At 36.2% G+C, this 13,477-nt stretch overlaps 1 protein-coding gene across 9 annotated transcripts in view; it reads right to left on the reverse strand.

Annotated features, from left to right (window-relative positions):
* REV1 (REV1 DNA directed polymerase) overlaps nt 1-13,477 on the reverse strand; it is a 63,111-nt gene that overhangs the window by 14,746 nt on the left and 34,888 nt on the right. For 6 of the 9 annotated variants that reach the window (XM_069770076.1, XM_069770070.1, XM_069770071.1 and 3 more), the window contains 7 exons: nt 12,962-13,094; nt 11,822-11,950; nt 10,992-11,146; nt 8,509-8,628; nt 5,570-5,790; nt 4,387-4,559; nt 972-1,074 (listed from right to left, as the gene is read on the reverse strand). In XM_069770076.1, coding sequence (XP_069626177.1) covers nt 972-1,074; nt 4,387-4,559; nt 5,570-5,790; nt 8,509-8,628; nt 10,992-11,146; nt 11,822-11,950; nt 12,962-13,094 — 1,034 coding nt within the window. The remainder of the gene's footprint in view (nt 1-971; nt 1,075-4,386; nt 4,560-5,569; nt 5,791-8,508; nt 8,629-10,991; nt 11,147-11,821; nt 11,951-12,961; nt 13,095-13,477) is intronic. The other 3 variants (XM_069770073.1, XM_069770077.1, XM_069770078.1) reach the window with 1 other exon arrangement.

Below are 13,477 nucleotides of genomic sequence, written 5' to 3' on the forward strand. Positions count from 1 at the left end.
AGCAGTATTTATATTAGTTACTTCATTAATACCTGTGCAGAAGTTTACAGAAAATTCTAAGACAAAATAAAGTTTACATGTGCTAACAGAATTGTAGAAGATACAGTCTAACTTTGTTATCTCAGGCTGTTTTAAGGTGTGGATTAATCCATACCACAATAAAATGGGGGTTTTTTTGCATTTATGGCTTCGTAACCATGTTTTTCAAAGGTAAACATACAAAACGTAATATGATTGCATAGCCTAACTTACGTAAGCCTTGTATTATTGTCCTGGTTTCAGCTGGGATAGAGTTAATTGTCTTCCTAGTAGCTGGTACAGTGCTATGTTTTTGAGTTAGGTATGAGAAGAATGTTGGTAACACTGATGTTTTCAGTTGTTGCTAAGTAATGTTTAGTCTAAAGTCAAGGATTTTTCAGCTTCTCATGCCCAGCCAGCAAGAAGGCTGGAGGGGCACAAGAAGTTGGGAGGGGACACAGCCAGGGCAGCTGACCCAAAGTGGCCAAAGGGGTATTCCATACCATGGGACGTCATGCCCAGTATATAAACTGGAGGGAGTGGGGGGGGGGGGGATCGCCACTCAGGGACTAACTGGATGTCAATCAGCGGGTGGTGAGCAATTGCATTGTGCATCACTTGTATATTCCAATCCTTTTATTACTACTGTTGTAATTTTATTAGTGTTATCATTATCATTATTAGTTTCTTCTTTTCTGTTCTATTAAACCGTTCTTATCGCAACCCGTGAGTTTTACTTCTTTTTCTCAATTCTCTCCCCCATCCCACTCGGTGGTGGGGAAGTGAGTGAGCAGCTGCGTGGTGCTTAGTTGCTGGCTGAGGTTAAACCACTACAATTATCCACACTTTTGCTTAAGTTTGGTTAATGTCTACCCTGGAGAACTGAAAATTTATGAAAGACAACAAAGAAGGTTGATAAAAGAGAATAAATTTCAGTTTTCCCATTAACTCACCCCTCGCATATCTGATATGTTCAGTTTCATTGTGTGAAACATGTTTAGAGTTTCTTTTCCAATTACTTTTGCACTGTCTGTTGCATGGTCTAGAGTCACAGTCCTACAAAGAATAAAAAAGTATGGTTAAAAAGGAAACTGTTTCACAAATCCTAAAGACAGCAACAATTCTGTAATTATTCCAGAGAGGACCTCAAAGAAAGACAGATCATAATTTCTTGGCATACAGAAACTGAACACTGTTTTTTTGTTCTGTGGTTTCTTTTCAAAGGTAATTAGAACTAAGCATGTTCTACAGAAAAAAAAGCAGATTACTTACTAATTGAACATTCTCAGTGTGCAGTCCACACATTAAATTGTCAAATACTATATATATTTATATACATGCCACCTATTGAAGCCAGACAAAAATGTTGCACTTTACAGTACTCACAGAAATGCACTCATGCACTATCCTTCACTCAAGCTTGGTTCATACGAGTTTGCTCAGTATTATTTCAGTTGTCAATTGTCAAATGTCTAAAGCATGAGTTTCAGAAGGAACTCTTGAGGGAGAAGCAGATATAGGCATGTGCATGTGGATTACAAAGAACTGGAATTAATGGTAAGTAGCTTTAAACAACATTCCAAATACACATCTTACACTGTGGGCAATTTTCTGCAACAACTCTCACTAAATTACCTGGTTATGAGTTTTACAAATTGCCACCTGAGAGCTTGGTAGGGCAGTAGTAGTGCTTGGTAGTTCTGGATTCTCTAACGGCCTAACATTTGAGACAGATAAGGACAGAATTTCAGGTGGCTAATCAAATGTATGGGAGTGATGTAAAGTCTTCTCACTGAGGTAACCAACGCAGTTTTAACTCTGATGGAGTGGGCTCTATGGACAAATGGAAATTCCACCTTGGTGTTTTGACAGTGTGCCATGCTGACAACTTACTAAATACTTTGATGGTGTCTCCTTAAATTTTGCTCTACTTTTGAATCTGTCAGAAACCACCGTGAACAGCCAAGCTATATCCAGAAAGGTTTGGTTCTGCCAATATGGAAAGGAAAAACCTTTCTGCTGTGAATGGCATGAAGACCTCCCTGAGTCCTACACATTAACATTTTTAAGAAAAAGGAGATCAGTATCACCATAAAGATGCAACTATGCAAAATATCAGGGAGAAATGCAGGATGGGTTTAAAGGTACACATGATTTCAGAAGAGTATTTTACAAAGGTCTATGCTGTACTATCAGGACTTGATATCAATGATGCAGTAGAAATACCATTAACATCTCAGAAGTTGAATTTGATTTTAGGTGTGTCTGTGAGTCTGAATCCTTTGTAGGACTATGATTATCATTCTAGGAAATCTTGACCTGTAGGATGAGAAAGCATAGCAACTCATTCACCTGTGAAGTAAGGGGGCAAGAAATGGGTCACGAACTATAGCTACAGAGAAAATCTTCAACTGAAGAGAGAAACTGGTCACTTTTAGCTCCAGTAAATAATACTAAACTGCTGGAACTGGGCTGTACACAGGGAAAGCACACTTGAGGGAACACCACCCTCCTCTGATTCTAACTCATTTGCCTGGATGCAACTTCCAGAGTTTACCCCGCTACTGCTAAAAAGCCTTTCACTGGACTGAACAGAAATGCTCTAACAAAGACAACACCTATATCATCAAATAGCATAATTTGGATTGACTGGGGTTACCAAGTTCATTAGTAAAGCCAGAAGCAGAAACAGAGACACTGCCAAATGAGATCCTGACATCAGAACTGCTTCAGCTATGTGTGAACAACTTAGCATCCTTGGGTGCCCCCTCACCTTACCTTAATGAAGACTTTATGAATTAAGGAAATTTCAGGGCACATGTACATTAGCATGCCTGACCACAGAAATGAGGTCCAAGGCATTGACCTGTTCATGAGAAAGCAGTCTGGCATTAGTTCCAATAAAGGAGGCATAAAGCTCTATCTCAACACACCCTCAATCCTAAAAGTATGTTCTTAAGCTGTCAAGAGACATGAACAGGTTGCCTTCTTGAATAGCCAAAACATGGGGCAGTCTCTGACCTTGATATTTTGAGATTCAACTTTCTTAGCTCCACTCTGGAGCTTGTCTTTTCTCTTCCAGGACCAAAAAAATTCTCTGCAGACTTATTGGTGACACAACACGAAAGACAGATTTGACACAAAGAAACTTGTCTGTACTAAGATGGACAACTGCAGTCCAAGCTGTCTGATGCCAGCTCCAATCTTCAGAATCCAAAGTGGCCTCTTAGTCTTCTGCAGCAAGTAATTCTGCACATACTGCCCTAGTCCCCATGCACTCTAGACTTGAAGCAGAATGGTACTGATCAGTTATCCTTCTTGAAAGTACAAAGGCAATTTTCTTTTGAGAACTGACTCCAACTCTCACAATTGGCATGTGACGAACAACCTATCAAAGAACAGCAGAAAGCCCTCAAGAAAAGGGAAGTACTCAACACAGCTCAGGGAGAGGAAACAGTTTGCAGGAGCAGAACATTTCAACTCAGCTGGTCACTGAAAGAAATAAAAATACTGCTGCATACGTGTCACAGTGCAGGATGTAAATATGTCTTCTACAAGTACTGCGAAAGGAAAACCAGCTCCAATATTAAGCAAGCTGGAGAAATGTACACCAACAATATACACATATGTATGTATTACTGTTTGAAGACAAACCTTTTAAAAGATCAAATGCCTCTATTAGCTAGTATTTCATGAGACTATAATTAAATTAAAAGCAACCTTAAACTACAGATTATTGAAGTCAAAAGAAAAAAAAATGTACCTCCCTACCAAGAGAAGTGGATAGTCACAATGATTCATTGAAAATATTTCACTAAATCACTTGAATTTTTAAGTAGCATCCACAGGCATGCAAGAGTACATTCTCTCAGGAAAGCAATTTCAAACCACAAAGAATACACTTGTGGAGTCAGATTCCTTCTTTCCCATTCCTGCTTCCTCTGAAAACCACAAATTGTTTCTTCTATGCCCCAAAACTTTTCAACTTCTGATGTATTTTCTTTTTTGCCCATTTTTGTCTTTGAAGAAACTCAAAGGTAAAAGATGACTGTTAAAATTGTTCTCTCCTTCCGATTCAGATACCTTAGTCTCTTCCTTCCTTCTCCTCCCAATATGCTGTTTTTTATCATTGGGGGAATTTACATTCCATGCTGATGACTAAAAGACCACATATGTACAACCCAAACACAGATGACTTTTGATAATAATATTCTACTTCTGATTTTGGTGCAGGTTTGATACGTAGACAAAGAGGTACCAAGCACTTTAAAATTTCTGTCCTGTCTTTCTGTAAGTTTTGGTGCTCAACATCCTGCAGAAGTGTGCTCATGCCTACTACCAACCATTCTTTTTTCCATGTGTAGTTACCTGGCGATATTATCGCAGATTCCATGGCCTCCATATTTTGCAGGCTCCACTGGCGCCCCAGCCTTTCTGACCATAATTTTAAGGGTCAATCGTTTACCCTTCATACCAGCAGCTTCAAGTCTACGTTGGATTTCTTCTGAGAGGCTCAGAAGAAAAGCTTCTGCTTCCTTAGGCTGAAGGGGGAAAACAACAATATGTTTAGATAATTACCAGTTTTCAAATATTGAAGGTAAATCATTAAGGGTTAATGCAATCCAGATTGTGTAAGCTGAAAAGAGCAAGTTAACTCACAGGCAATTGTCTTAATTTAACTTCAAGTGTTTTGTTTACATTGTAGGTCGCCGTAGTTAGGCGAGATGGTAGATTCCTATCCTAATGCTGAAATAAGTAGGAAATACCAAGTCCTTTTAGAAATAAGTGTTTAAAAAAAAAAAAAGTATTTAGAAACCCCAACACAGAATTGCAAGTCTAACTTTAAGCACACACGTAGAAGATGAAGAGCTTAGGGCTTATAAGGAAAATCTTTTTCACCATGAGGAAAGTCAAGCAGTCAACATGTTGCTCAGAGAAGTTGTGCAGTCTTTGTTCTTGGAGGTTTCCACCACCAGACTGGTCCTGAGCAACTGGTCTGATCTCATAGCTTCCCCTGTTTTGAGCAAAAGGCTGGACTACACAACATCATAAGGTCTCTCCAAAGCTGATTTTTCTATAATTTCTATAAATGCTTAAGTTCTCAACAAAGAGCTGAGTTATTTTTTAATACAATTTTGTCAACAACACTCCACCCTCTACAATATTTGTAAAAAGTCTAATAAAAATGTTGTACTGGAGCAGCTCATTATGGTTTCAGGCACTGGCATCTTGGAATAATCAGCATTTAAATGAAAGAAAATGCCAGGTGTTGACAAACCTACTGTGGTTCTCTTTTTCTGTACCAGACTTGTAAAATGAATGCAGAATAGCCAGCTAATTTTGTGCTAGCTTCTTTTCAGTCCAATACTTTTGCAGTCTCTCCTCCCATTTTATTGTTTGGTCTCCTACCTCTTCATATTCCTCATTTCTATTTGGTGGCTAAGACGGTGCTCTAACAGATCAAAGTGTAAGTGACAATAATCAGAATATGAGAAGATTCGTCCACAGCTGAAAGAATTCACTGCAGAAAAGGAATTAAGTTTCAATTTACCTGTGTAAACCTTATTCCATAGTTGATTTCTGCTGAAACAGATTTTCTTTCTTTTTCTGTGCGAACAGGTCGATCATCCAAACCACGACAAAATCTGTAGAGCATCTGACCTGTTTTTGGACCAAATTCTTTTTGCAGTTTTGACATTGAAGCACACTGCAGATCTCCACAGGTTTTAATTCCCAAAGAAGCCAGCTTAGATTCCATTGTCCTGCCAACCCCTAACAACAAAGCAATTAGTTCTGTTAACTCTACACAATTCAGAGCCAGTCAGGTTTCGAACGAATAAAATTTGTCTTTTCAAACCTATACTAGGTCCTATCAAATTAATAAATATACACCATAAAAAAAAATTCCACTCAATAAAACATGGTTCAAATGGAAACTTTTGCTATCTTCACCTGTATTTCTTTAATCTATTTTATATATTTATTTTAAGATGTCATACTGCAGCATGTTTCTTTATTTCTGGGTAAAATGTGAATGACTCCTGCTTGCAAATCTTCTTGACAAAGTACTGCCTGTTACAGAGTATATAGCTCTGAACACCACAACACTCAGTCCAAAGAGTGTCCAACATGTATTATTATGGCAAAATGTACTACAAGTAATTTAATCTAAAAGAAAACTAACTAACATTTTGACTACTGTTCCACTGCTTCCTAGGTAGAAAAACAGTATTTCAAGTAGAAGTGATAGCATACCTATATCACTTGTGCTTTGAATTACCAAGCACTAGAAATTGTAGGTATCCATGGCAACGGCACATATGTAAGTGTGATAAACTTAAGTATATTTCTGGGTTTTGGAGAGATTGCCTGTTACTTCTGAAAAATATTAGTCCTTTGAGTTTACCAAAGTCAGCAAAAGTTAGAAATCTCAGGTAATCAGCTGCTATCTTTAATAATCTGTTTCTTTGTCCAAGTGGCATTACTGACACAAACACTAAGAAGTTTTTACTATGAACATGAAAGTGAATTCTGAAAACTTTAAAATACTCAAGTCAAAGCACAGTACCATATGAATAATTTTCTAGAGGAAAAATATCTCCTATAAGTTATGCCAAAGAGAAATAGTGCTGTGCTATAATATTATGTTTGGCCATGGAAGGGGATACATAAAGAGAATTTCTGGTAAACCTGCACCTGTCTATGTATGCTATTCCTACCACTTTGTCATTTCAGTGTCTATTGCTGTCTATTTTTTGTTTCCCTTCTCTTTTTTTTATTTTCTTAAACGGAGAAAAATACTGTTTTGAACATTTAACACTAAATACGTGCGTACACATGCAAGCTGAGCTCAGCTGATCACAAACATAAAAAGCATAAATGAGTGTTTTACTCAGCACTTTTTGCACTATGTCTGTGTCACATTATACTACTAAAGTATGGAATAACAATACAATACAGAATTACATCCCAGGAAACACTTTAGCTTACAACCATTTTAAAGTATTTTCCTAGAACAATAAAAAACTATAAAGCCTGTTTTCATACAGGTGTATTCTGTATGTCCTTACTGTCTATCACTCTCCCAGCACAGTAACTCCAGTTCCCTGCCATCTCTCTGTGAATGCAGCTATGCCTTGGAGAACCTCCCTAAAATCTGTGGGCCAGAAATGCTTCTTTCCTGCCCTCCAGCTTTCTCCTTGGTCTTCTCTATATCCACAGGCATCCCACTAAATCGCTCCAGTTCTCCCTTACTGAAATACCCTTCTCTTTCCTATCTGACCCAGGAATGCAGGACAGAAAACACATACTCTGGCTATACATATGATGACTGGGAACTACTGCAAAAATGTAAAATAGCTGAATTTTGCCTGCCTGTCCCTCAAAGGATGTACTCACTTGGATCACTCTCCTCTGTCAAGCTGTCATTTTTCACAAAAGTTGCGGAAACATTATGTCATTAGCACTTCTCTCCCTCAGCAAGATTTGGCTGAAACAGCCAAACAGTTCAAAAAACTATTAATACTTTCATACTTGCAAATTATAAATCATAATCACTGTCACAATCATTTCTTCAGACAACTAGGCAAAAAAACCAGTTGCAATTTGACAAACCTGTTGTTGTTCTTTAAAAGAATCAACACATTCTGTCACAGTTTGCAGTATACCATTGACTAAAGATCCTTACACAAAAAAATAATTACCTGTGTAACAAATGCCTAATGTGTGTTCTACCAGAACCAAAAACTGTCTATAGCTGGATGCAAAGCATAACAGTGGTAATACTCCCACAGTAGCCTTACTTTCCACCTTCCTCTCTATTTACCAGCCATTCTAATACAGCTCATTTTGCAAGCAGAAACACTTCTCTAGTTCGGTAACATTCTCCTCCACCAAATTTTATTTCTTAATTTTCCTTCTGTCCTTATTTTCTTTGAAATCCCTCAGCGTTTCTTAGATGCAGCAGAGCTTAAACAAACTCCTCTCTCTCTCATTTTTTTCCTTCAGATATTCTGTTTTATTATGGCATCTGTGCTATTTTTTCCAACTCCTGACTTCATATGCTCCTTTTTACTCTCTTGGACTAGTTCTTAGTTCTAAGCAAACCCTGCCTCTCTCAACGATAAGTACCTGATGCTACTCATTTTATTACACTCACTATGATACAGCAAGCTAGCACTCACTTGACTCATCTAAATAATTTTATTAAAGGATATAAGGTTGCATAACGTACTAAACTCTGAGTTTCTTCTGTAGATCATGCTGTGTGAATCCATAAAATTCTTTACTAAAAAAGATGCTTCTCAAAGATACAAAAGGTCACAGAGATTCTTTTCAGAAATTTCAGAAATTTTCAGAAATCAGTATATCTTCTGTTTTCAGATCATAACCGTGGAATAGCATCTAATCTTGTTTGATCCAGCACACAGATTTGTAGCTGAAACTGTTTTAATATCAGGAGGCAAAACGCCCTCTACAAGAAAGGAGTACCTGGAAGACTGGTAACAAGTTGCCCTCTGATAAAATCATCCACTTCTTCAGGTTTTAAGTGATACTGTCCATCTGGTTTTGCTTTACGAGTTGCCATTCTGGCCAGCAGAATATTGGAACCTGTATAAACAACAAAGTATGTCTGTGTTAACTTCTGTCTTCTCAAGTAGAATGTTGCAGTTCAACAGTCAAGGAAAAAAATGCACAAAGTACAGTCAAATTCTTTATCTTTTACAAAGGATTTAATGAAATATTTTCATATATATTTGCAGTTATCTAATTCCAAATTAGCAGCTAGCCGTATTTGTGATTACAGCAGTGTAACTGTACTGGTAACTGCAATTGCAGAGTTAAAACCAACCAAACAAAAAAACCACCAAAAAACCCCAAACCAACCAAGAAGTAAGTGCAGGACACTTCACTAAGAACACTGAATTTATTTGTCTTGGTTATGTTCTACATGTGTAGAGGTACAGATAAACAGTTAAGTGCAAATGACACTGCAGAACTTCAAAAAAATCCACTGTGGTCAATGTAAATAATACTTAGGTGACAATTCTATCAAGTATATTATACAAGAAATACTGGAATTAAGCTAATATTTGGGCCTGAGTATTCACTAAAAAAACTTAATGACTTTTAAATTATTATATGCACTCATGAAGTGTGGTGGGAACAAGACCTATTTCAGCACTTTTTCTTCCCCGTTTACAGGCTTATTCGTGCCCAGCCAATAAGATCTCTGCAATGATACCCAAACACATTCATTATTGCCACTCAAACACCCTGTTCTAAGATAAAGCTAACTAATAAAAGGACAGGGGAATTCATGACTCACAGCACTGTGTGTTACTATTGTTCTTCTCCTCCCACTTGTGTTCACATTCTTTTTGCCTATTCTAAAATTTTAGTCATTAAGAACAGTAACAGAGTTTTATGTCCACTGTTTCTCCTGAGAGGTTAAATTGATGAAACAACTAATGACAGATTTCTCATTCAATTCCCTGTTTAACTTTGGGGATCCATGTTTTCTCTATAGAGTACTGAAGATTTTTGATCCTCTTATCTATCAAACATACCAACATAGCCTCTAATACCATGAAATCTCAGTGCTTTACCTTCTGCAATGTATTATTCCCACAACACTGAAGTGAAGTAGGAAACAACTAATACCTCACTTAACAAATGAGAAACCAAGATATGGGATGTTTATAGATGACTGTTTAATCTTCCACTAGCATTGTTTAAATCAGTTTAGTTGAGCCACTAAAATCTTTATGGTAAAAATTAAATTTATCCAACTGGCCTAAGCACGAGCTTCTTAAGTTCATCTCCAATCAGACAACAGTGTTGAGAGGAGATCTCAAGAGTATAACAGTATCTATTCAAATTTACATTTTATTATATGGGTAAAACTTTCCCACTGGGCAACATATAAATCACTTACACAAGATACATGTTTCTGGCAGACCATGTTTTTGAAATAAGGTCTCTACATTCATGTAATAGTACAATTGTTTCCTCTAATTTATTTACTTAATGAATGATGAGTGAAGAGACAAAGTCCTTGTTGTGTACCTGCCATATGAATTTCTAGAAACGATACCAAAATAATTCTCCAATATCTCACACAAACTGATTATTAGCAAAGAAAAAAAATGCTCATAGTTATTTGCCTCTTTCAATCAGTAAGAGAACTATGATATCAAATTAGAAAATAAATTTTTAAAAACTAATTCCGCTCTTTCTATAGAAAAAACACACTAAATAAGCATATAAAACAGATTACAAATGTGTTTCAAGTCAAAACAAGACACAAACAGGAATCCAGGGAATTACAGTCTCTGTACTATGATATCATAACAAATAAAGGAAGAATTCTGTTTACAGTAATGAATTTCAGCTTGTCTCGTAAGTGGATTTCATACACTTATATACACTCAGTATATTTATTTACAGATATTCAACTCTAGCGTTAATGAGGGACAAAAACAAACAAGAAAGGAAGGGGCCAAGTGAAAAGAAATCAAGGAAGTCTTTTCAGATGTGTTATTTCATATACAACACCTACTACAAATCACACAAACTTTTGCTTTCAATACCTTCTAATAATTATGCTAAATCATACCACCCTATAAACTCTTACTGCCATCTCCAATAAAGAACAGAATCTTTGCTCATTTTTCTATTTACTGGAAAAATACAGAAGCGCTTAATAAAAATGAATGTAAGAATATCATACAGATGGAATTTTAGCATACTGTTCAGATAACAAAGGAGAAGTGATAGCAATTTTATAAATTTTTGCTTAAAAGTTTCCACTTACGAAGTTTTTCTTCCATTTTTATTTACACTAATTTAATTTAAATGGCAATATATTCTGTACCACACAAACAGTTAAGAGTTTTAGCAATCTTACATAGCTGTGCTACACCTAACAATAGCAGGCACTTCTTGTAAACAGAAATGAAATAGGTACTTACCCATCCCAACAGAAGCAGTGCATTTAGTTTGGGCTTTGATTTCGGTGCGGATAGCATTTGCAAGTTCATCAGGAGTCAATCTGGTCTCTGTAAGGATTTCAGTGATATCTACTAGTGCTTCATCACAACTGACTGCTTCGATGTTATGAGTATAGCTATCAACACAAAGTAAAGGAGGTGAAACACCAGCAACTGCTCACCATCTGTTAAAACAAATATGTAGCAAATAAAGTCTTCCTTTTGTGTTGGCATTTCCCTGCTTATTTTGTATCACACATCGCTTATATATTAAAAATGCTAAACCAGCAAATTACAACAACACTACTATTGTATGACTAATTTGAACATGCATCATGATTTTAAAGGAACAGCTGGAGAAGGAGTTGAATACTTATTTTTCATTGAGAATAATAAATTTCCAGTTTTGTTCAAGTGCATTTTAAACCAGAAAGTAGTTTCTAATAGATGTTACTCTAGTAACCCATTCTGCAGTTACTCAAAAAAGCTCTCGGAGGAATCTCACTAATAAGCAGGGATCTGCTTCTCATAGTGTAATCAGTAAAAAATTTAACAATGACTCCTTTGGAAGTCAGATGTTGACTGTTTACAGGATTTGGCTTCAAGATGAAAGAATGCTCAGAGGAAGCATGGTGCTCAAAATAACAAAAATACTACAAAAGGAAGATCTTGAATAGGAATGGCTTTATTAAAGCTGAAGAGTAACATGGAGATGAAAATACTAAATCAAACCATGGCATTCAGCAGTGGCAAATAAAATATGGCTGATAACCTTACCATGAAACATCATGTAAACAAACAGCACATGTTACCTTGCTAATATTTCATATACTGTCCGTGCAACTTCTTTGTATGCGTCAAAATCATATGAAACTGCTTGAAGATTTGGACACAACTTTTTTGCTTGGCCAAAAAACATTCCATTCTTTATGCCGACTTGTCTAAAATTAAATAATAAAAGACCCCAAATAAACACAGTACCAACTTTTCCACAAATTAATATGGGGTATACCCGAATGAAGTATTTGTTTTTTCCCACAAAAAAGAGTTATCAATATAAAGGAATTTAGTCCAACTGCTAGCAATTTAATAGGTAAGAAAAATAACTGCAAATAGAGTATTTGAATTAGCTGTATAATATTCAGGCATGCAGCATGGAGAGCCTGCCTTTGGGAATATGCTTAAGAAAAAGTCTCCAGAATGCACTACTTGCTATCTTCTGTTTCAAATTAAAACCACGCATATACTACAGTGACTAAGGTAACTGGATCTTATATTCCACTGTGCAAGCTTACAAAATTATGCTCCTGTAATAAACAAACTCTTAACTTTTTGAGATACAAATTTAAGCCTGCCTTTCCTAGCACGCTTGAGAAAGGTTCCAATGAAGGAGTAATTTCTGGAGTATTACTTCCATCAGGGAAGAAAATCGTATTTCCAACACTGTGCTTATATTTATGACAAGTTGTTTCATACTCTGAACATTTATAAGCTATGTTATTGGCGATGCTCAACGTAATCTGTGCAAGAAATGTTTTTTAAGTTTAGCAATCACACTTACTGTCTGATTTTAACTAAAACCTTCAGTAATGAAGTGTTCTTAATTCCATAAAAGAATGCCATTTTGATACAAAGAAGTGAAGATAACATTATGAAATCAACAATATCACAGTGAATGGCGTAAGGTTTTCCTTAACAGGCTTTGTTTCAAGTAACATGTAGGTTAGGTTGAGAGCTATTAAGCAGTGTTTAAAAAGCAGCAGCATCCATAGGGAAGACCTTGTGTTAAATTCTAACAACCTATATAACTACAACTTTAGAAAACATAAAAAAACCCCAAATTCCTCTTTAGATTAAATTTAAAGAAATTGACTTAACAACTGCTATTTTTGGACATTTTATGCCTATCTGTATGAGATTTTCAAGCAACTTGATAGGTAACTTTTACCTACCTGGCTTCATAACTACAAGAAGCTATTTCAGCCATGGACAGAACAGTGAGATCAAAGTCAGCTCCATTCACATGTGTGGAATCCGGATGCTCCCAAACTGATGAGTCCAACTTATCAGGTACTCTAATTTCTGCTTGGAAAATAACATTTATATTTGTTTTTATGTTATTCTTCTTAAGAGTTCAACAGAATAGATGTGAATAAAATAAAAATTATGGATTTTATTTTATACAATTTCTATACTGCTACCTGTTGATGAAGAGGTTCTTGATACTATATGGATTTATATCATGGTCCAGAAAAAAAAAAAAAAAAAAAAAGAACCCCCCACATAGTAATCTCTCTCTGCAGATCGGTATGTACATATTACTGAGAAGAGTATTCAGCTACAGAAAATGTCTGTTTTCCTGCTAATTACTAGACAGCAGCTTGTTGGTGACTACATACACTATACCATAAAGTAAGACTGATCTCAGTTAGCTTTAATGACAATAAAAATGATCAAACACTTGAGGC

The sequence above is a fragment of the Haliaeetus albicilla genome, chromosome 25, assembly GCF_947461875.1.
Source record: "Haliaeetus albicilla chromosome 25, bHalAlb1.1, whole genome shotgun sequence".
NCBI classification, from domain to species: domain Eukaryota; kingdom Metazoa; phylum Chordata; class Aves; order Accipitriformes; family Accipitridae; genus Haliaeetus; species Haliaeetus albicilla.